Genomic DNA, 24,857 nt, shown 5'->3' with positions numbered 1-24,857 from the left:
CAAGCTGACTTCTCCGCATGTAAAGAGAGTACGACTTTCAGGAGGCCAATATACGACGAAAGTACGTTTACGTTGCGCTGCTCTTCGGTAGGAGCAATAGCAAACATCGCATGTAGAGTGCCGGAATTATTGTTAACTTCTGACTGCCATTCACAAGAGCTGTTTTTTGGCCAAAAGCCCATGCGTGGAAGAACACATGTAGTTTTGATTTTAGATGCGACGCTGAGAGGAGCATCTCTTGCCGGCGGCCCTGTCCTTCCTGCGTCGTCGTCGACCGCGTCCGCGCAGCTGCCTCTCTCCTCCGCTCACCCCCTCTCCTCTCTCCGATAGCGAACACTCTCGCCCAACATCTGCGGGTGCGTTGCACAGCGCGCTCTCACTCCGCCGGTGGGCGGCGCTGCGCGCGGCGCAAGCGTGCTGTGCGCATGTGCAGGGCCGTCTCTCTCCGCAGTCTCCTCTCCTTCGGGCGCGCTGCGCACATAAGCGGAGTTCCGCGCTCCGGCCGGTCTCTCAGTCGACGGTCGTCCGCGCTACGTTGCTCTCTCTCTCTCTCTCTCTCTCTCTCTCGCATTACCCGACGATTGCTCACGCAGTTCGAGTAATCGACCAAACGGAAACGCACAATGGAACCCCCCCCTTCAGCGTCGCATCACACCAGGGTTCCCGCGAGGGGAGGTGGGCGTCATTTTTTGTGACCCGATTGTTTAAGGAGAGAAAGACTTCTCTACTGTGTAAAAGTGTAAGCTCATAACTACACTGAAGTGATAATTAGTGTCTATACAGCTATATCCGTATGTTTAATTGATATTTCCTGCTTCTGTCCATTCCTCATTGGATCCTGCACTAGCCATCCAATGGCTAGTGCAGGCTATGGGTCCAATCAGTATTGTTAAACCTCATGCGCAAATGGTAATAAACGTTCAATCAATCAATCAAAAATAACGCAGCGCCTATTTTTCGCCATGCGGAAACTCTTGAAACCTCGTTTCTCCTATGACTCGTGCGGAGACAGGCGCAGTGAGTTGCCCACCTCCTGCCTCAGGAAACAGATGGACTGGGAGATGTACAGCTTGCGCTCGATGGCACTGCATCTCCACAGGTGGATAGCGTGGCCTGCAAATAAAAACGCACTCGCTTTCATACCTCGCGACTGACTGCTTTTGTGACTGCTTTACCAGCACAGCAAGCCGTTTAGAGGAACGCTCAAGTGAACCACAAGCAATACCTAATTACCTGAGCAGATTAAAGTTTTCCGTGCGTGGACCCCGACACGAGTTTCGTCATTTTTTTGCACCAGTAAAATAAATGCGATCTTCCCTCACACCACCCTCTGAACCTCTTCGATGACGTTGGCTAGGACGGCAAACCCAATAGCTCCAGGGCAGAATTTGAAGGATTTTGAGCATTTTTTCCCCTGCGGAATTGCGTTAAAGCCGGACCTTAACAAGAAAAAGTACAAACTAAATCTAAGACTAATCAGCACTCAAGCCTTCTTCGAATTACTAGCTGTGACGACGCCGCAGTTGTTGGTAGGGCTGCCAATGTGCTCACCATAATCTCTTCCAAGCATTTCCAGTTAATCTGAGCCTCTGGACGTTAGGCTAACGGGTGAAATATCAGATTTTGTGAGCTGAAATACACATCTACGCCATAAAAGAAGTGTTAAAGAAATGCATTCTCGGCGTTCTTTAAAGGAGCCATCAGACAAAATACGAGTTGGTTTTATTTGAAAGATTTCGTTTTATAGTGCCCCTGAGCTTGTCCAGATACAAACGATGCTTTATTCACTGAGAAAATCAATTTAAGATAAAATTTTGATTTTCTCGTTAAATCGTGTGTTTTCGTGGTCTGCAATGACATCACCGGAAATGTGCCTTTATTCACGCGTACGCCGTACAGGGTGGAGAAACGTATACGCTGTCGCCGCGATTTTGGGTCACTCGCTCGCCACCGAAGGTAGTCATTGTATCAAGACCGCGCTAAAATTATCGCCGCAACGCGGTTTACTGGCGAAGTTTAAATCATCTTATCTGTTTCACGTTGCTGGGTCTCGTGGGAAACGAAAAGAACAACGCGTTGAACACGTTGACCCAATTGCGGCAGCACGGGACCATTCAAAGGGTGTCTCCACCCTGTACGGCGCCGCTGGCATAGAGGTACCCTACCGGCGGTCGTGCGTTTGTTTATGTTACTGAACCTACATGGCGCCACCATGCCGTGGCAAGCCGTATTTAAACCTGGCTTGTTTTTGTTCTGGGAGAAAAGAATCCTCTCGTGAAACATTGTGCTAGCTCGACAAATATGGTTACGTAGAACACCGTTGCTTGCGTCAATCGGCCAGTGTCGTCTGAGACAACCCCAAAGCCATGCAACGCTGTGCAGCTAAACCAAGCATAGTGCGCGCAGTAGCAACAGCAGTACGCATCAGCACTGCTATGTTTACTGTGCTTTCGTAACTTCCACTATTTGTCGCACCATTCTTACTGCTTTAAAAAGAATGCGCCCTACATTTATGCCCAAATAGCTCGTTCTTGAAGCTTCTAAGCTCAGCCAAATTTGCGTTTGCTTTTGCCGGCCTCCGCCAACCGCAGAGCAGGCTGGTATGACATAGGTTCTGTTGCGGGAAATGAGCGAGTGGGTCGCATGGCCATTCCTTTTTTTCTAATTATATAGCTTATTTGAGCTAAGTTTACGTTAAAACTGCTGTCTGTATGATTCCAATGAGGCCGTCTTTTGAATGAATCAAACTTGTATTTTGTCTTCATATATCCTTTAAAGGGGCACTGATGACTCCATTAAAGTTACTTCAAACGTTAGACCGACGTTCCAGTTTAGTCACTTCTGTGCACATCAGCACTGAAATATGCCTCCACTGCCAGGACACCTCCAATAAAACAAAGCAATTGTTTTCCTTGTTTCTTTCACAGTGATTTGATAGCGGCAAAAACATGTCATTTGTGAAGTGATTGACTCGAAGTCAGTCAGGCTGCGGAGAAGTATAGCGGGCAGAAAGCAACTTCGTGCCGGGTGGTTTTGTCAGCTTGGGCCCAATCGGTAGCGGTCTCCTGAGCTCCCATGACCTTTGAACTTAACCACAAAACAATCTTTCTCCACAGCTAAGGTAACGGCCCATCAGACAATAACGATTCTGGCCCTACCGTTTGAGCAAAAAGGTTTAAAGAAACAGCTACGGTATCAAACACGCAACTGTTCGTGTCTTTATAATCAAATGCTTATAGCATTCTTTTAAACTGTGGTCACGTTTATATCGGCCAAACGGCTGGTTGTGCCTATTTTGTTTTTATTATTGAACTTTTTACAATCAGAAATTTCCAGGGTGCTGATGCAAAAGGCCACTGTAATAACCGCCAGACTAGGTCCGTAGAGAATGAGAGCACAAGCGACAGAAATGGAAGCAACCTTACGAGCCCGAATACATAAAAATAAATAGGAGATAAAATAAACCATTGCAGTCCGCTCAAGGGAGTGCCATCGAGTCACTTCTGGATTCCCTGCGAAATGCGGTGGTCTTCGGTCGGCTTTGTGACACCGCTATCTTGTTGCCTCTAGATGACTAAAGATCGAGGGAGGTTAGAGAGATTTGCCGCTTATGTGAACATGCCAACTCGGGTGCGCCCACCAAGAGTGTCCCTTCTTGATGCACAAGTTGCGTACATTCACGAGTTAGCTTTTTAAAACTGTAAGCCTGGGTGGATGTTTTCATAGGGTACATTTTTTTTGTAAACAAGCTGTATATATATCGTACGTTGCCTCAATAAAATTTTAGTTGAAATCAGCACTCATCTTATCGTTCCTTTTCCCCAGTCTCGTCCATTCTGGGGATGAGATGATGAACATTTACCAAACGGCCAGATTGTCAACGCTCATCCAAAACTAGTGATTTTATACTACTTCTGAGATCATCCAGTGAGAATGAATGCATTAAACTGCGTACAGCACCGTATACCGTATGGGCATCACTCTAGATGAGCTCGTATGCAATATCCTTCAGCTATCACAAATAAAGATCATCCTTTTGCTTTTTCACTGACTTCAGAGTGATACCATCATGTGGCTACTGCAGTAGGCTGCTTACATCGAACTCTCCGTTGACGTTGCATTTGTCGTGGCGTCAGTGCTTCGACAGGCGTCCTTCAAAGTGCACCTAACAGCTGCCGCGGAGCTCAAACTTACCGGTTGAAACAACGCGCTACAAAGATAGAAAGTACGCTTGCTACCTCAACGGTTGAGGTACACCGATGCATTTAAAGGGTCCTTAACTTACTGCACCTGCCGTTATTTTTTCGCCTTTACCGGCGAAGCGCTGCCGTGACCAAGATAGAACCACGACCTCGTGCTCGGATGCACAACGCCTTAGCAAGTGAGCCACCGTCGTGGGAAGCAAGCTCACAACCCTGCTAAAGTGAGCCACACATGGTCGAGCGCAACAGTGCGCAGTCGCGCTCCTGTGGCCAGCGCTGGCGTCATTCTTTGCCACAGCACGAAGCCTCAAGAGGAATAAAGAGGACCACCATCGTGGGCATTTGACAACGCTTTAGACAGAAAAAAGGTCCCTGTTGTCATCCACCCAGCAAACACTTTCGTGGAGTAAAGTCCCCGCCTCCCTTGTTTATCTTCCTGGAACTCATTTTAACCAACCGCAATCAGTTCGAGGACGCTCACTATAGTTGCCTCTATTTCTCTCGTGGTTTACGGAGTGCCGCTGACAAGTGTTCTTGGCCTAATTTAGATGACTGATAAGGCAAATATTTCCTCTAACATAACTTTTCACTGAAAGCTGTTATTTGCCTGTATGTCAACAGCAAATATGATGCACATATGCGAGTTGCCTGTAACCCTCATTGGGCATTCAGAGAAAAACGGCTGAGAAAATGTAGGCAAAACATCTCATTTCTTTCCATTGCAGGCACATCCATTTCGTAACTACGTCGTAATTAGTTTAGCTTCATCACCCGGTTTTTTTTCTATAACCGCAATCTGACCCAGCCAGTGCGCGCATATATCAAACGAAGCTAACCTTGGCTACGTGCGACGTAGGCTAAGAATAGCCCCCATTACAGTTTAAAATGCGAGACAACCTTATGCACGTCAGGCACGAAGTGGAGTGTCGATACGAAGTGTGGAACCGCCGCCATACTCGCATTTTCAGATGCAATAAATGCGTGCAGAATCGTGCCGCAAAATTTATTTTCAGCGAGTACTCCGGTTTGACAAATGTCACAAAACTGCAACCTAAAATTAATCTACATAAGGTCGAAACAAGAAAAAAGATTGCAATGCTGTACGTTTGTAGCATTCAATCATTCAACGCTTGGTACCTCTGTCAACATGCATGCGCACTCACCCGCATTTATGGCGTACCAAACATCAAATGAAATTCTCCACTTTTGATGTATTACACCCCCCCCCCCCTTTGAGCCTTTCCAGGAAGTAATACGCAAATAAAGCTGCTTCACGGCCCCCTAACTCCATCGAAGAGGTTGCCATCAATTCTAGTCGCTCCCTCGGTCGCTTAGGAATGTCTGGCCAATAAACCGGTACGGTCTCCCATAATTATATGGCTCATGGTTAGCATAAAAGCTATTTTTATCTACAGTGACACCATCACCCTCGTTCCCCTCTACCGTCGAGTACGGTGTCGGCATTCCCTTGACGCTTTCGCGCTCATTGGAGTTCTTTCAGTACTGAAAACAACACACGTGGCGCCCTGCATCTGCATCGTACACTGTCGGCACACAGTGGAGGGGATTGGTCCATCAGCTGTAACTTTGTTTCTTTATGCATTTATTCCAATTTTTGTTGACTGCAGGTACCTTGAGTAGTTGGAGGTGGCCGTAGAGCACAAGCATTACTCTAATATTGGTACCTTAGGCTGCCCGTCGTGTGCTTCTTATTGGAGTCATCTGCGGCTCCTCCAATGGCATACCACGAACCACCAGTAGCAATTAATCTCAAACTCGGTAACATAACGCCACTACATTCGGTGCATACCTACTCGACAACCCACCGCGAAAACAGGACCTGGTAACGCATAAACAGGCTCGTGATTATAGCGCTGCTCATGGCAACGTTTCCTGCCCCTGAACCACGAGCGGTGCATAGAGCGACCACGCACCACTCTTAGCCCCAGTGCAGAGGCCCTTCAGGCTGGCCAGGAAGAACTGGCCACTCTCGAAGGAAATCTGGTCGATTCTGTGCACGTTGATCATGATGTCGCTGGTGAGAAGCTTGTACAACGTGACCCCATTGCACTTCCACTCCTTGGTCTGGTACACGTACTGGCTTGGCCGGATCGTCAGGAAGGTATGGCCTGAAATGTAATAATATATCATTGTCAGGTCATTTATGCTCAATGCAGGACGCAGGCTTTTCCCATGCCCTTCCAATGGCTCCGATCATGCACTCGCGGAATCCAATGTTTGCCAGAAAATTTTTATCTCGTCCCTTCATCGAGATACGACTATTTTGCTTCAAGCCCACCTTTAGGAAGTCACTTACTCGGAATGCTAGTCATCATTCGTCAGTTTTCTGTATTACGTGCTTCCTTCAACTACGTTATCGTCGTTATTATAGCGTCGCAAGCGTTACTCGAAGTACCTTTTCTATTGCTCGTTGCCCCAAGAAGTTTTCTTTCAAGGTGCATAAAAAGTCCACACTTTTCTGCCCATAAGTGACCAAACAGATCGCATCCGTATTATTCCTCTCTTTTCTGTGAAAGAAGTTGCATACTGCTCATTTCTTCTTCGTGTTGCGAATGCTCTCCAGCCCACAGTAATTTTACGCCTGCTTTCTTTTGAGATGTGTTTGCAGAGACATTCAACTCCCTCAAGACAGTTACCTTCGTGCACCTCTTCGTGCACAAATATTCTCCACTTACTCAGTTCCCTGACTTATCCCAATCGAGCTCCCGGAATACCGCCTAGGAAAGCGAGAAAAATTATCCTTAGCATACCTGAGGCCATAAAAAGTCCCCCCGACATGAAAATTTTCAACCATTACCTACATTTACCGGAAAGGCGAAGCCAGAGACCTTCAACGCTTCCGAACAACAAGCGCACTCGATCTTTTATTAATTATTTCGCAAGATATTAGTTAAAGAGGCCATAATGATGACGTACAACTTTTTTATTTCGATATTTATTTTGTTACAATGCTCTGAGAGCTTCTCCGGCGGCAAACAATGATTGCATGTGCTAAGAAGCTTCGCAAATAAGGGCAAAGTTTCAAAGCACCCGCTGCATCGCGCGTTTCTGACATCGGAAATGACGTATTAGCGGGAGGTATTAAACGGATAGTCAGCGCATTGATTCCATGTTCCTTTCAAAAACACGGTGATCCAACTGCATGTACAACTGAAGATGCAGCCATGTAAAAATGCCCCCAAGTTACCGATTCTGCTACGAACAACGCGGATCTCGCTCATGTACCTCGGTCTGAATTTGACTGTTTAAGCAAAATTGAAAGAACCGTGCGGCTGCCAGCACAAGCAGGTTGAGTTAACATTTGAGGGCAGACCGTAAAATGACGACCCCACAACTCGGGAGATCCGAAGCATCGGTACCCCGCCTGAAGATATCGCGTTCCCGTCACCAAAATTACGGCAAATGAACAGGGGATGGTTCTTCACGCTTTAGTTGCATACGAAAAATATTTAGAGGCCCCAATGCCTTCCCATTTTCAGTTATTACAGGTTCGTTACCCCTGGCGAAATTCATCCCCAAGAATTATGTTGTGTGCAGTGGCGAAGCAGAAAAATACTTGGTGTACAACGCTCCATAACGATTAACGATACTTCCTGTCTTAGGAACGTTAACTTCGGAACCCGGCCACGTTAACTTCCTTCCGTCAGCTTGTAACAGATGCCATTTCGGACGGCGTTCTTCTAGACGAAAATCGTTAACCAGCAGACAAAACCTTTAAGAAGTTGACAACCGCATATAACGCTTCTTTTCCTTGTAAGATACACACTCCGTCAAACAAATCAAGCAAACCATGGGTTGCAAAAGGTATTCTGAAATGAAACTCCTTACAAAGCAAGACCGACCGTATGGCCAATTTCTTCAAACTAGGTGTCCTAAAGCATTTTAGTTATTTAAACGGTTTAGAAACTACGTCACGAATGAGCTCTGGTCTCTTAAAAAAGCTATTACCTCCCTCCTGAAACATACCGTATATAATTAGGGGAATGCGGAGTACTTTCTCAGCATGGCACAAAGCCACCACAAAACGAGAAAAATTTTAAGGAACCACATGGAAATAAAATAGTGCATACCTGTAGAAAAATTGGACACTGGTTTTGCGAATAAAAGATCACTATAACCGCGAAATTATATTCCGTATGAATTTCGTATATACGGAGTATATGTAAACCATAAGAAGCGGGATTTTGCTTATTATTGGACATAAAAATCACGACAAGAATGCCAAACGTTCATATTGTGCGAACTCATAGGATTACCTTGTTTGTGGAACTAATAATAACTTTAGCTACGCTTGGGGCGTCACAATCAGCATGAACTCCGCATTCCCGTTATTCCGTATGTACGAGACGCCTCAGTAGGGCTGAATCTTTTCACGTGATCAATGGGACGCTCGGAAGACGTCTGGTGAGTAAATTCTTTAGTTCAAGGTTCCGCAACACTGTCAGCCGCCTAATTACGGATGGTAAAGAAATACCTGGATTAGATATGGCTAATGCATTTAATGATCATTTTTCTCGAAAGCCCCCTACCCACAAGCCATAAAAGGAACCTGTCCGTGAATTCAAGCAATACAAACTACGTTTTTGAATCCAATTGATCTCGATAAACAGTGTTTATAAACTTAAAAAACAGTAAGGAGAGGATGCGTATGGTTTTCAGATTAAACCTGTAAACTGCGTAATTTATGTAATATCGCACTGCTTAGCACACATTTTCAATGCCTTTATTTTAACTGCTATATTCCCAGGTAAAAAAAACTTGTAAGAGTAACAGTAACGTAGAAGAAAGGAAAGCACAATGATTTTTCCAATTACCGCGCGATCTCTCTTCTATCTCTTTTTTCAAAAGGGCTGAAAAAAACTATGAAACATGTAACTTCCTTTGCTGATCGGGTCCAAAGTTAACCTTGGCACAATACAGTTTCCGAAATCAGATGATTGAATTGGCCCTACTAGCAAAAAAGAGACTCAAAGAGAAGTAATGTGAACTGGGGAGGTCAGGTCTGAGTGCTTACTTGAAAACTCTAAAATAAAAAATAGTTCTCCGCACTTTTTAGACTTCACAAAAGCCTTTGACCTTTTAACCTAGATCTACTTCTTAAACTCGAGCACTAAAGATTTCGTGGCAACGTACTATCTATAATACGATACTTACAACAACGCTCTCAGTATGTAGATGTTAAACACAACCATTCTACAATACAGCCTGTGAATTCAGGTCTTCAAGGGAGCACACTTGACCGGTTTCTTTTTACCCTGTAGGTAAATTAAATCGGTAATTTTAATTATTGTATACGCCGACCACACAAGTCTGCTTTCGCAGGTAAATCGGGAGTTCAGTTAACTGAATGGGCAAACGAAACGTTGCAAAATATATATCATAGGACTTTCATAAATGACCTGCAGGTTATTATAAATAAAACCAAGGCAATATTGTTTCACCCGATGCTTACAATTTTCAAAATTTTCCCATACAGATTAACAATACAGAGATCGGAGTTGTGCCGTATTTCAGAACACTGAGTGAATATTTCACAGAGCCCCTATCTTGAGAAAAGCTCACTAGCTACCTACCAGGAATCCAGTGTGACCGGTATTCTACGAAAACACTGCTTTTATTTTCGAATCTCTGCTAACGTTATTATATATATAATTATGTTTTTTTTCTTCTTGGTTCACTTATGGTGCGTTAGTGTGGGGAAAGCCATTTTTAAAAACCTGGATGAACTGGTCATTATTTTTTCCCATATTTCCCATAGTGCATTATATTTTCCGTACATACTCTGTGTTTGAAAAATATCAAATAATGAAAGTAAAATATCTTTACAAACAAAAATATTGGCTTAATACAAACAAAAAATAAATACAGATGTACTGGTTAGTCTCGCCCAACTTTGACAAACCATTAATGCATACAACATCCGTCGCCAAGAGAAATGACAAGTGGATACATGTCGCACTACCTACAGAAAACAAACGTTCAAGTTTTGTTTACCATCTGTGCTTAACGAGTTTTGTCTAGTGGAAAACGTCGACATGTTTGCTGTTTCGTTTAGGGATTTGGGGAACATGTTCTGACTGGTTGACTTTAATGTCTTGCTATACATCTACTCTATTGTCGCTTTGTTTTCTTGGTATTGAAGTTGTTCAAGCCAATGTGAAATGTTTTGTGAAGTTTCCCGAGCTGCCTAAAGGAACCATGAAGAGAAAACACAAGATCGGTTTATTCAAAAGATTGCCTCGTTAGAATCATACTGACAAAACTTTTAACGTAAACTTCGCTCATTGTATTGTATCTTTGTGCTTATTGCCGCAAGGGTAACTAAGACCAAAGAGCGCCAGAACTAAGTTACGTGGACCTTCAATAGTCAAGTTTGATCATAAAATATTTACGACAAGAGTATGATATATTCTAAAATACTGTATATATGGGTGAGAGGGCCTGTAGACTAATACATGAGGACATAATGGCAGATGAAGGGAAGTATGGATGGAACGTGGCTGCAGCTGAAGCCGAAGAGCATGCTACGCGAGCGCACCCCCCCCCCCCCCCCCCCATGTTAACAAAGGAAACATCAGGGCCTTGCTCGATGCTCAAAGGCTCCGAGGTCATGCACTGTACAAAATGAGCTTTAAAAACCTGATGTCTGCAAGATAGCCTAAAAGACATTTCTTTGTGAACATAGGTTCATCTCCTAAAAACAGTTAAGGGTGTAGCGGAATGTTACTGTTATAGATTTTATGAAAGTGTCGTTGTCTAGCATTATTGTAGGATGCTCACTCAATTAGCACATGGAGGACTGAGAGCCGGTCCCCACACTTATCACAAGCTGGTGGGAGTGTACCATTCAAAAAGTATGCATGTGTATCGTAAGAGTGACCTATGCGCAGTGTGCAAATCGATACTTCAGTGAATCTGTTGTCTTTTGCTGTTGTTCATCTTCCCAGGTGTGGTTTTATTAAGTGGAGCTTGTTGTCTATGTGTGTGTGTCCCACGTGTGCTGCCAGCATTTACGGATTCCCCTTCGGATCACTGGCTTCAAATCGAGGAAAGGTACCTGCTGTATGTCAGCACCCCTATGGAGGGCCGCCAAAGTGGCATTCGGTCGGCAATTTCATTGCCCAGAATCTGTGTCCAGGGGTCCAGCAAACAAGTATTTTTAGTTGTATATTATAATAAGTCAAAATAGCTTTAAAAGGTGACTAAGGACAACATTTTTGGTAGGTTTAAAGTAATATAGTGCTGTAACCACACTTAAGGAGTCTGTACATAATCGATTGTTGTATTTTGTTCTGTGTAATGTGCTCCACTGTGATTAAAATACCATAAGCTTCGGCCGTAAAGATACTACTATTTTTGTTCAAAAATGCTTTTTCTAGAAAAATCCGGGCCATGTGCAGCACATGGCCCGGACTCGGAGGCATCCTTGTAAAATAAGGTTCATTGATATATGTATTGTAAATGTACCAAATGCTGCGTGATCAATTCACGAGGTGCACGACGCTTATCAATGAGTTTAAAAGATGTGTCGCAAGAAATCTTTGACATTTCCCAAGGCGGTACTACATCGGCGATGGAGGTCTGCATGCCCTCACCTAAAGACACCGTTACTTCTTCTGCAAGGCCTCTGACACGTAAGGATAAAGGGAGGAAGGATCGAGGGGCCTGCTGAATACAAATGGGCAGACGAGGTATCATTCAGAATAGAGTTGCACGAATGAGTCTTCATAGACAATGTCCTATCAACAAAGAGCGCTGCTGTATAAGCGCGCTGGTGCTCTAGGCACCAGTGGTCACATTCTACATAGAGACTGAGTTGGACTTGTCCTGATGGCTCCCGAAGTTAGGCGAAGGCCCAGAACCAGATGTAGTACTGGGTCTAACATTTTTAGGGCGGTTTTACACGTGGACCCATAAATTACGCTTCTGTGTCTATACGTGCCCTTACTAAACTGACGAAAAGGCGTAGAAGTCAGTCTTTATCAGCACCGTAAGACTGATGCGATAACACATTTAGAATGTTTATGGTGTTTAAGCATTTTTGTTTGAGTGTCTTTATGTGCGGTATGAATGTTAGCTTTTCGCCAAGCATAACACCTAAAAACTTACGTTCTTTCTTGACATGAATTCGTTCTCCATTCAGTGTGATGTTGTGTTCTTGATGAATTCCACGCTGTCGTGTGAATAAACCACATGTACTTTTTTGAGGATTCCGTTTAAAAACATTTTCTTCTGTCCATTTTGCAACCCTGTTTACGCCTAACTGTATCTCCCTTTGACATATGGACAGGTTGCATGATCTAAAGCTAATATGTACGTCGTCAACATACATTGAGCAGGAGACTGGGTGGTAACGATTTCCCGAGCGAATTCATTTTAACTACAGACAAAGTACAGCTTAACACTCCACCTTGAGGAACACCATTTTCTTGTGTGTACGTTCTAGATACCGCTGTCCCTACTCTTACTTTAAATTTTCGCTGTGACAAAAACCTTTCAATAGTGTTTAACATGTGCCCAGACACACCGAATGCCTTGAGATCAAGCAGTATGACATGGCGCCAAGTTGTGTCGTATGATGTTTCTAAGTAAAAAAACAGACAGTGCTGCATGTGGATAAAAGCGTCTTTGACATACGACTCAAAGGCAACAAGTTGGTCAGTAGTGTTTCGGCCTGATCGAAAACCCACCTGACACCTGCCCAGTAGGCCGTTATAGTAAAGGAAATGCATTAGCCTTTTATTTACCATTTTTTCAAGTCTTCCCAGGTAACTTGTCAGAGCTATTGGTCGGTAACTGGCCGTTAATGAAGCATCCTTCTAATCTTTTAACACAGCAACTAATACTGCTTCTCTCCAGGCCCCCAAAAAGTGTCCTGCCGCCCATATTTTATTAAATAAGTGCAAGAGTGTTTGGAGAGTTTCTGTGTGCAGATGTTGAATAATTGCGTATGATATGCTATGTGGCCCTGGTGCTGAAGCTTTACATGTTCTCAGGGCCACCAAAAGCATTGTTACGCAAAATTAAGAGTTGTATGGTTCGTCAGACTTTTTGTTATCGAGAATCGGTTTTTTTTTCATAGATGTATTAGGTTGCAAGAACGTATTCGTGTAGTGAGCAGAACATGATACATAAGAGAGGTGTTTTGCCAGTGTGTTTGCCTGGTCCTCCAGGGTGTCGCCTGTACTGCTGACCAAGGGTAGGTTGTGTGTTTTCAGTCCATTAAGCTTTTTAATTCTGTTCCATGCATTGCTGTATCTGTGTACGAATTAATAGAGGTTACAAAAGAGCGCCAGCTCTCCCTTTTCGTTCGCTGGCGAATGCCTCTTTCTTGTACTTTTGCACGTTTGAAATAAATCGCGTTTTGCGTCGTCGGGTACCTGCGAAGGACACCCCACGCCTTATTTTGAGCTTGCCACGCATGCCTACCCTCTTCATTCCACCAAGGCCTCCTAGTTTAAGGTGTGGCGCCGGATGTTTGCGGAATCGAGCGCTCAGCAGCATTAAGAATGTGGGCCGTCACCAGTTCACAGGCTTCGTCACTTCCCAAATGGCTTAAGGACGTGTATGAAAGCTGAGATAATTGTGTAAATTTTAATCAATCTGCACCAGATTCCTTAAACTTTTTATGACAGATGGAACTGCTAGGGCCCATGTCAAAGCCTTTCAAGATGACTGGGAAGTGGTCACTCCCAAAGGGGTTGTCAACCACTCCCCATTCAACAGATGGAAAGAGGACAGAAGAGCCGATTGCCATGTCTATGTGTGAGTATGTGTTGTGTGTATTGTTGTAGTATGTCGGCTCTTTTTTGTTAAAGAGACGAGCTCCGGATCAGAAGAGAAAATTTTCTATTAAGCGACCCCGGGAATCTGTGCGTTCAGATCCCCGTAGTGGTCTGTGCGCTTTCAGGTCACCTACAAGTAAAAACGATTTTGGCAGCTCATCTATAAGGGAATTAACTTCAGAACTGGACAATTGATATTCAGAAGGAATGTATAGTGAGCAAATGGTTGTTGTCCTGTTGAAAATGATTGCCCGTACAGCAACTGCTTCTAGGGCGTTGCACAACTGAAGAGATTGGCAAGGGACCGATTGTTGCTTAACTATAGCTACGCCACCAGAGGAGTGGGTGCAGCTACCTGTATCTCTCCTAACTACTGTGTACTGGTTCAGGAAGTTGGTGTGTCTCGAGTTCAAGTGTGTGGCTTGTAAACACGGGATGGATGATTGCGTTTTGTATAGAATTTTATATATATCATCTAGGTTTTTAATTAGACCCCTGCAGTTCCACTGTGTAATCATTTCAGCTACCATTAATGTTCAAAAAGAAGATTTTAGCTGGTGTAGATCCGGACTAGGGCCGGATGAATCAACTACCACACTCAGTTCAGACTTAGGCCTGTGACACGGGCAGCTGGTGGCTTTTTCCCCGCCCTGCCATAGTGCGCTGTTCTCTTGCCGCCTTTGGCACTGGCACTGGCCGAGACGGTGTTACCGCCATGTATTTGTCAGAGTGCTGTGACAGTGACGAGGTGGAGTCCTTGCGGGCTCCACCTCAGGATATGTTTGAGGTGGAGGCAGGAGTCCCTGCCGTCATCGACTGTTTGTCGGACGCAGAAGTGGTCGTGAGACACGCCACATCTATGTTCATTGCCGCCTGAAGTTCGGAAGCCCGAAGAGGACCGACGGCAGAGCCGTCACTCCTGACGTTCGCAGGCGGCACAACACCTGCGTGCACCAGGTGTCGTGTCGGCTGGTTGGGCTGCCTTGGGCAGCACCCGGGGGGCTGGGATGGCACCAAGTCTGCTTCGCAGTACTGGGTGGACGCTGTGACAAGACGTCACTCCGCCCCCCGGCGAGCTGCGTCGGCATACCTTTCTGAAAACATCGAATGTTTTTGTCGTGCTTCTTGATAGGCAATGTTCTTGGTGACCTTCATGTTATGATTTCTTTCTCTGCTTTGAACTTACTACATGACCGGGAGTATGCAGCATGGGGTTGTTCACAGTTGGCACATTTCAATATGTCAGAAGCAAAGTTCTCTGAAGGGTCATAATGTGCTGCGCACTTGGCGCATGTCAGTTTTCCGCGGCAGGTGGTAGTACTGTGCCCATACCGCTGGCACTTGAAGCGGCGGCGTGGGTTTGGTGTGTAAGGTCAGACATTGCATTGAAGGAAGCCTGCAGTGACATACTCCGGTAGGACACTTCAGTCAAGAGTTAGGATTACATGTTTTGCTTTTACTTCTTTGTCATCGCGCCTGATCATTATTCTTCTTACCGCATAAACGCCCTGGTCACGCATGCCCTCTAGGAGGTCAGACTCACTTTCATTGAGCAGGTCCATCTCGGAAATCACGCCTGCGAGCTGTTAAGGCTCCAATGTGGCGTCACAGTTATTTCAAGGCCAAGTAAGTCAGTCTGGTTCAAAAGACTGTCAGATTGTTTTTAGTAGACAGTTCAACAAGCACGTCCGCCGATGTCAGCTTCTTTGCCTTGTAGTTCGCGCCAACTACATTCTCAATGAACTCGGCCAACAAGAAGACCGACTTGCAGGTAACTGGAGATTCCTTGATCTTGGATTGTACCACCAAGAAGCGAGAAAAGTTGTCCGGGGTGTTAAACGTCATGTTGGGCTGCTTGGGCAGAGGTTTGAAAATTACATCGGTGCGGGCCCTTTTTGGGGCCAGATTTTTTGGAAGAGAGAGTTTTGACAATACCATGCCACACAATTTAAGGCAGGGAACTGGGGTACTTTCTGCTTTGACGTTACCCTGATGGTCAAAGAGGTCCCCGAGCTCCCAGCCTGATAAACAGACCGGGAGCCCATCGCCCGGAGCTTGACCAGGTCTCCGACGGCCACCGTTAACGGCTTATAACCCTTCACCTTGAACTTCTCACCACGGTAGGTAACAGCTTAAGTAAACACGGTGTCGCCACTCACCGTCACCAAAATTACTCAAGGTGCCTCGAGCAAGGAAACTTCGCTCAAATGAGCTACATAATTAGGAAAAAAGGGAATGGACATGCTACGCACAAGCAACTAAGTAGTCGGAAGCAGACGATATTGCGCCGCTTACCGGCCGGGTCGCTCGCAGCCCCGGCGCTTCGGCACAAAATGTACCCTGCACAACACGACAACACATGTCCGTTCTGCCGGGGAAACGTCACTCTCGCGCACATTATTAGGGAGTGCAAAAACCTCAAGACACCCCCCACACCCTTCCCCCTCCCCCAATTCTAACCCGCTCGAGCGATGGGAGACCTTACTGTCAAGCTCTGACCTCGCCATTCAGCAACAGCTGGTGGTTCGAGGAGAAGAATTACTGGTCACATATGGGTCCCGCGAATAGGGAACCACCCCATCTGGTGCCTGCGCGCACCATTCTTTATTTGAAGCTCAGTAAACGTTGTTCACTCACTCACCACTAGCTTATTTCGCGCAACAGAACCTATGATGTCATACCAGACAGCTCTGCGATTGGCGGAGGGCGGCAAAAGCAAACGCCAATTAGGCATAGCTTATAAGCTTGCCGAACCAGCCATTTGCGCTTAAATTTAGGGCACATTCTTTTGAAAGCCTTAAGAGTGGTGGGACAAACAGTGGAAGTTACGAAAGCACACGCAAACATAGAAGTACCGATGCGTACTGCTGATGCGACTGCGGTCCTTGGGGTTGTTTCAGACGACACTGGCCGATTGACGCAAGCGATGATGTCTTGCGTCACCACATTTGTCAAGCGACCACGATATTTAACGAAACGATTGTCTCCATAAACAAAATAAGCCACGTAAAATACGTTCACAAACAAACAAAAGGCAGAAAATGGCTTGCCGCGGTGTGGTGGCGCATTTTAGGTTCACTAATGGTAAACAAGTCCCTGTGATGTCATTGCAGACCATGAAAACGCATGACTTAGCGGGAAAATCAAAATTTTAACTTAAATAATTAATTTCTCAGTGAATAAAGCATTGTTTGCATTCGGACAGGTACTCGGGGCACTATAAAACATGAAATCTTTCGAATAACCCAAACTTGTGTTTTGTCTTCATGGCTCTTTTAATTGGTGTTTGGTATTGAGGTCATAATTATGTATTGTAATGTTTGTTAGCTCATACTGACTATATGCTTTCTTTTTTCATTTTTGTAGCAAAAATTGCTGCTATTTATTTTCTCTGGGCTCCAAATGATGCGGAAAAATTACAACACGTAGCCTGCGAAAGATGCACGTGCCGTTTGTAGTACTCACTGTTTGCCATGTAGTACACAATGAAGCCAAAAATCGAATTGAACTGAATACCAAGTTGTGTAATATGCACCCTAAATGGCTGGAAAACTCCAGGTACACCTAAGCACTTTTACGAGTTGCGATTGGCCACCATTCCTTTTCAAGTGAACACCGCCGAGTGTCCAACTATGCGCTGAAGGGCTGAGCACCCTTGGTGACTGGTGCGCCGCTGGCCGAGAGGAGCGGATACAGCCGGAGTATGAATATCAGCGCAGCGCGCACTGAAACAGAACCGGTTCAACGAGAATTGGTATGGAGGATAGCACTCCTGGCTTTTCCGCGTGGCTCTGCACTTGCCCAGGTGTTGCCTCGATGGAGGCGCGCGTGCTCGTTTGCTTTATCCCTTCTTCATTTTTCTGGTTCTTCGGATATAGCGCCACATGATTAGTGGTGGCAAAAGGGAATTTAAACAAACTTTTGCCGCTACACACCCCACCGACGCCGGCATGTTCACATAATGGGCCTGTAAAATATCTTTGAAGAGGTCAAAGACACATCGCCATCGACCGCCATAGGCCTGGTGTGGTCAGACATTGTATTGAAGTGACAGAGGTCAATCTCCTTGTGCTGGCATCATCGTCATGTCTCGGGCCTCATGAGCGCACGCACTGTTTTTTTCCTCTTCACTTAGCTCCATTTGACGTCCCATTAAATGCAGACCTTGATGGCCACTTATCTACCCCCTTGACGCTCGAGTCTTGTCCTTGGGGGGTCTACGGATCCCACAGGGCCATTTATTAATTCCGCATTACTACTGTGTGCAGTCAAGCACTCGATGGAAATTCAAAAGGAGTGACAAAGAGCAACGCACCCAACCGGGAGAGGCCCTGCCAGGTGGACCCCGATGGCCGGACGAGGGTCAGTCCGACCTGGGCCGCACAACCTTCCAAGGGCATCACGTCACCAGGGGGCAGCGGTACTGCAGGCTCTATGGGCGCAAGGCCTCCGTCACCAAATCCTCTTCGCTCGCCGGCGTCTTTCGCGTCGTCGCCGCCAGCATTCTCCTCTTGCGCCCTAGCACTGCCGGCCACAGGCTTGATTCCTGCGTAGGATAAAATAATTTCAACACTGTTTTCCCTCTCCCGTTCACATGCGTCGCAGTATTGCTTGTGTAGTAAATAATGAGATAAGGTTATCAATTTATAGTGCGGCTAACGCAAATCCTTGCAATTTTGTCCTTTTACGGATTGGGGCAAGCGCGAGTACCTGACACGGCATTGCACAGACCCTGAGCCCTAATAAGCAAACGCTCTTGAAAAATACTCACTCCTCATAAAAAAAGGTAGTAGAAAGGTAGTAACGGCTGTATTTACTAACTCCTTGCGAACCTTACTACCCCGCGGTTTTTTACGTAGGGTCTGCCACTAGCAACTGCATCGTGAGGAAATTCACCGAGTGTAGGAAGTAGTATGCATTATATTAAAGTAGTGCTTATGGCTATAGGTTATGCATGGCCAGTAAGTAAGCGCATGTAGCTCAGAAGAGTGTTATCATTAAGACTTTACTAGTGGAGGTAGTGGTGCTTACTGCTTCCTTTAGGTAGTAACTCTGACTAGTGCTAAATTTACTACCTCCAGTTACTATATACCTAGTGTATACTGGGACAAGTAACTTGTAATATTCCATTAGTGAGTGCCCCGACCTTTAAGACTGCTGGGTCGTCTAGAAAGGGAAAAAAAACAATTACGTGATTAGAGGCGCCAAGCTACTTCCAAAAGTACTAAAACCCCCTCCCGTGGACAAACAAAAACTTATTAGGACAAATACAAGGCGGTGGTATTACATGCACGATCTCACCTTCTTTGAGAGTGAGGCACAACCCTTGCACTACAACACATAATATGGACAAGAGTGAAAAATTTCCCAAAAAGACAAGACAGTACTGATCTTGTGACGTAAAAAAAAAACTTCCAAGCTTTTATTTAGCCAAAATCGACGCAATGGTACGCTCTGAAAGCAACCCCAATTATTGCCCGTTTTGCAGCTCCTGCAATAGGTGGATCCGTTTCGCGCGAACCGCTGCCCCGCATCCAGCTGCTGGCCCGACCGGGCCAGTGCTATACTCGGTTACAACTCAAGAACGGCACCACCTCATGTAGTGTATCACTCCGCCAAAGCGCCGGACCCGTGACGTCAGGGCGCGCGCGTTTTAAAGGGGGTTTGCTATGAATGCGTAATATCGTCTGCCTTGTCTCATGCAGTTTGTCGTCACTGGAGTCGTTTATAAGCATATTAAGTCCAAAAAATCACGGGAAGGGCTCACGCCATGTTCAAAACATTCCCAGTAACGCCCTACTTGCGCCGCTGATGATGATCATGATGTTAGGTTTTCTTGGCGCAAGGGCATCAAGGCCAAAGAGCGCCAGTACTATGGTGAGGATTATTCAAGTGAGAATATAAAGTACAGAATATATAATAAAAGGTATCTCAAATTTCTGTTAAAAAAAAGAATTGGTGTAGAGGGCCAAGTAAAAACATTTGTCACTATGACAGGCATTTTCTATGTGCACCCCTTGCCACCGTCTTTGCGGTAGCAATGAGTGGCCCTACCGGGTTCTAGCGTGCGATGGTGGCTCGGCTCACGGGTGATATGACACATACCTTAAAAAATCTACGTCTGAGAGGTACTTAACACGGTTAACAGAGAAAAGTGGCTCGTCTGATAAAAATAGCAATGGGTGTTGAGGGATCATGCGTGTGTACAATTCTGGAAAATGAAGCTTTCTTTGCGGTTCAAGTAGTTCGCATTCTACCAGTACGTGAATGACTGATAGCGACCCTCCACACCTCAAGCAGCGTGGCTGTTCTGTTCCTTTTAATAGGTACGCATGTGTAGCATGGGTATGGCCTATGCGCAGTCTACAGAGAGTAACCTCTGTGATCCTGTCTCGTTTCTCACGGATCGATCTACCTAACTTGGGTTTTACGATGTGCAATTTGTTTGCTGTTTGCCCTTTCCAATCTTCCTGCCATTGGTCACGCAGCCTCTTACGTACGTACGCTTTAAGATCGTCGTACGGGACGCTTTGAATATCTAGGTCACTCCGAAGAGCTGCAGTTACAGCATTCCTGTCTGCTTGCTCATTTCCGGCTATGCCGCAGTGACCTGGGACCCAACAGACTGTGATTTCAAGTTTTTGTTTGTTGGCTGAGCACAGTAGTTTTAGCAATTGATTAAAGACTGGATTTTTTGTAACTTTCCTGACGCTAAAGCCTGCACAGCACTTTGAGAATCAGTGAATATCACTGACTTTTGGACATTGTTCTCAATAATATATTCTACAGCCAATACAAGGCCGTGTGTTTCAGCAGTGAATATAGATGTGGCTTCAGGCATAGTCTTTGACGTGGAAAAGTTTGGACCATGTGCAGCACATGATACTGCACCAGCTGACTAGGAAGCATCTGTGTAGAACTCAGATGCGCTGTACTTGTTCTGCAAAAACAAAAAAAAATTCCCCGCATTTCCCCGAGGGGAAGATTGTGAAAGTGCGAATGCACGAGTTGAATTTGCGCGGTTCGGTAATGTTCGCGAAAGAGAGATCACACACACACACACAACTACAAAGAAAGACGGATGCGTTTATTCACAGACACCTATTTGTGTTGTCGAACTTGATTGCTAGAGCGGATCTCAGCTTTGAAATTTCGTGTCAGTACTCCTTTAAGCGGGTGCATTAGCCCTTCTCACGCCCGATTTCTGGCCAATCCCCCACGTGGGTATGTGCCATGTCAGCGGCCAGGCAGCGTGCGCCCATCTCCCCCCGTTGCCAAGGAAGACGAGGAGCGCGCGCACCCGCAGCTGTTGCTATGCGGACTACGGCGGCGGACGATTCAGGCTCGCTTAAGAAGTGCATTCGCACTTAAAAATGCTGCATAACTAATTCCTTTAGAGCGGTTCTTTTGTCAATCTTCATAAAAGAGAGATCACAAGAGATAGGGCACAGATCCCATGGAGGGACAAGATCAGCAAAGCTGGCTTTCTGAGCGTCAGTGAAGGATATTCCCAGGCCTGTGGCCGGTGCCCTCACCGACAGAAGGAATGGCTCAGCCATGGCAGGTCGCTTTTCAAAAAGCTTGATTGCCTGGTTACCTAGAGAGCTGTTAGGGTGTCCGGTCAAGGATGTCACTTTTAGAGCATAATTCAGCCCAGTGTACTTCCGCTGTGTTTCAAGAGACCACTGATTGGCTTCCACATACAGGCTTAAAACAGGGCTTGTTCGGAAAGCGTCTGTAGCCAGACGAAGGCCAAGATGGTAGACAGGGTCTAACATCTTTAGTGCTGTTTTCGCGGCAGATTGATAAACAAGACACCCGTAGTCGATGCGGGACCTCACAAGGCTATTGAATAAGGCCAATAAGCACTTTGTGTCAGTACCCCAAGACTGGTGTGAGAGGACTTTCAGGATCCTGACTGTATCCAGACATTTAACTTTAAGGCGTTTGAGGTGTGCAATGAATGAAAGTTTGTCATCAAGCACAACCCCAAGGAACTTGTGCTCCTTTTTTACTGCTATGGGTGTTTCATCGAGTTTAATAACAGGATCTGGGCGGATACCACGCTGCCTAGAGAAGACCACACACGTGCTTTTTTCTGGGTTAAAGCAGAAGCCATTCTCATCTGCCCATTTTGTAAGTTTGTTTGCAGTTAGTTGGATTTGCCTCTCACAAATGGACATATTACATGATTTAAACGCAATGTGCACATCATCAACATATAGCGAGTAGGATATGGAGCGAGGCAGTGCAGTTCCTAAGGAATTCATTTTAACAATAAAAAGGGTGCAGCTGAGCACACCACCATGCGGCACTCCATTTTCTTGGACGAACATAGAGGACATATCCAACCCTAACCTGAAAGGTGCGCTCCGAAAGGTAATCTTTCAAACTGTTCAGCATGTTTCCACAAACTCCAAGGCGGCGCAGATCACAAAGAATACCGTAACGCCAGGCTGTGTCGTAAGCTTTCTGGAGGTCAAACAAAACTGACAAACAATGCTGCTTATGAACAAATGCGTCCCTGATGTAGGATTCAATAGCCACTAGGTGGTCTGCTGTAGATCTACCAGAGCGAAAACCCGCCTGGCGATTGTCTATAATACCATGGTACTCAAGAAAATAGATAAGGCGACGGTTAATCATTTTTTCGAAGACCTTGCATAAGCAACTGGTTAAAGCGACCGGTCTGAAACTAGTTGCAAGTGATGGATCTTTCCCCTCCTTTAGAATGGGCACCACAATAGCTTCTTTCCACACTTTTGGAAATTGCCCTGCACGCCAGATCTTGTTAAACAACAGTAAGAGCGCTTCTAGCGTGTCGTCGTGCAGGTGCTTAATCCTGGTGTATGTTATTCGGCCTCGACCTGGTGATGATTTACCACAAGTAGTGAGCGCCACTTTAAGCTCCTGCATAGTGAAGGGGCAATTATACCCTACCTCAGACTGCCGTTTGTCACGTACAATCTTCCGTTCCTCTGCCTTCTTGTGTCTCAGGAAGTTATTTGAATAGTGAGCTGAGCTTGATACATACTCAAAATGCTTGCCTAGGGCATTCGCTTGGTCTTGTAAAGTGTCTCCACTTATGCTGACCAAAGGTTGCGTAAGAGTGTTACTTCCTCGGAGTGCTTTAATTCTCCTCCATACTTTCCGCGTGTCAGTATATGATGTGATTGATGACACAAAACGATTCCAGCTTTCTTTTTTCGCAATACGCCGAATCCGTCTGCCATTGGCCTTTGCCCGCTTGAAAAGTACCAAGTTTTCAGTCGTTGGGCACCTACGCAAAACACCCCATGCCTTATTCTGTTCCTTACGGGCCTGCCTGCAATCATCATTCCACCAAGGTTTTGGCTTAGCAACCCTACTAGAAGAAGTCTGGGGGATGGACTTCAGCGCAGCTTCAATTATATGGGTGGTCAGAGTCTCAGCAGCTTCATCAATACCAAGGTTGTCTATAAGTGTATAAAGACACTCAGAGAGCTCTTTGAATTTTTTCCAGTCTGCTGCCTCTTCCTTGAACTTTTGTGGGCATGGAGTGTCGTCTTGTTTATTGTCTAAAAGCTTCAGGCTTACTGGAAAGTGGTCACTTCCGTACAGGTTATTAATGGCCTTCCACTGGAGTGCTGGAAACAGAACTGGAGAGGCTATGGCGAGATCTATGCAGGAGTACGTGGCATGTGTTGTGTTATAATATGTTGGGTCTTTCTTGTTAAGTATGCACGCTCCAGATGATAGCAGAAACTTTTCAAAGAGGCGTCCTCTAACATCCGTGCGTGCAGAACCCCAGAGTGGGTGGTGAGCATTACAATCCCCAACTACCAGATACGGCTCTGGCAGCTGATCAACTAATGTTTCAAACTCCATACTGGAGAGCCCGTGGTCTGGAGGTATGTACAGTGAGCATACTGTTACCAGTTTATTAAAGATAATGGCTTGTATGGCTATAGCCTCTAAACTGGTCTGTAGTGGTAAGAACTGGCACGCCACTGATTCTTGCACGATAATCGCAACTCCTCCAGAGGGATGCATGCAGTCATCCCTGTCTTTCCTAAATACAGAGTAGTTCTTTAAGAAGTTTGTTTGGTTCGTCCTCAAGTGTGTCTCCTGGAGACACACAATACTTATTTGGTGTTGTGACAGCAATTCATAGATATCGTCCAAATTTTTCAGGAGGCCTCTGCAGTTCCATTGGACTACATTATCAGCTACCATCAGCTTATGCTGAACAAGGATTAAGGTAGTGCCATGCTGTCACCCTCCCAGGCTCAAGACACCTTCCCAGGAGTCGTGACCCTAGGTGGCTTTTGCTTTGAACGGTCAAGCGACTTGCCACGCCCTATCGGCGTACTGTGCAACGGAGAGCTTGGCGTTGTGTCCATGGCTTCTTGCGAAGCCTCGACAGCAGGGCTAGGCTGGCTGGTTGCGGCAGCCTGCCTCTCGGCAGGGACCGGCACTGCAGTGCCAGCAAGGGGCCTAGCGTTGGCATCAAGGGGTGCTGGGGCAGCCCTTGACGCTTCTTTTGTGGCATGTGCAGTGGCCTTAGCCACCGGCACTGAGGGGGCTTGGGGTGTCCCTTTGGGCCTCGCTGGGAAGGTTCCAAGGGGAACTCGAACCGAGTGTAGCGCCGCCCCCCGTCGCGCTACATCGGCAAAGCTAGTGTGCGTCAGGAACAGTCTCTGTCGTGCTTCCCTAAAGGTAATGTTTTCCTTATACTTCAGAGCAATTATTTTTTTCTTTCTTCCATTGCGGGCACAAGCGCGAGTACGCGGCATGCTCTCCCATGCAGTTTACACATGGAGTGGAGCTTCACAGGTGTCAGACGAGTGGTCGGGGAGGCTACACTTTG

General features: G+C 45.9%; 1 protein-coding gene across 1 annotated transcript in view; it reads right to left on the bottom strand.

Annotated features, from left to right (window-relative positions):
* LOC144164803 (uncharacterized) overlaps window positions 1–24,857 on the bottom strand; it is an 89,754-nt gene that overhangs the window by 288 nt on the left and 64,609 nt on the right. The window contains exons 4-6 of the mRNA XM_077695070.1: window positions 18,324–18,554; window positions 6,137–6,331; window positions 1,031–1,113 (exon numbers count right to left, since the gene is read on the bottom strand). Coding sequence (XP_077551196.1) covers window positions 1,031–1,113; window positions 6,137–6,331; window positions 18,324–18,554 — 509 coding nt within the window. The remainder of the gene's footprint in view (window positions 1–1,030; window positions 1,114–6,136; window positions 6,332–18,323; window positions 18,555–24,857) is intronic.

This window comes from Haemaphysalis longicornis, unplaced genomic scaffold (genome assembly GCF_048455015.1).
Source record: "Haemaphysalis longicornis isolate Haplotype H1 unplaced genomic scaffold, Haemaphysalis longicornis Haplotype H1 scaffold_1, whole genome shotgun sequence".
NCBI classification, from domain to species: domain Eukaryota; kingdom Metazoa; phylum Arthropoda; class Arachnida; order Ixodida; family Ixodidae; genus Haemaphysalis; species Haemaphysalis longicornis.
The sequence above is the reverse complement of the archived record's forward strand: the minus strand, read 5'-3'. Positions and strand labels throughout refer to the sequence as shown.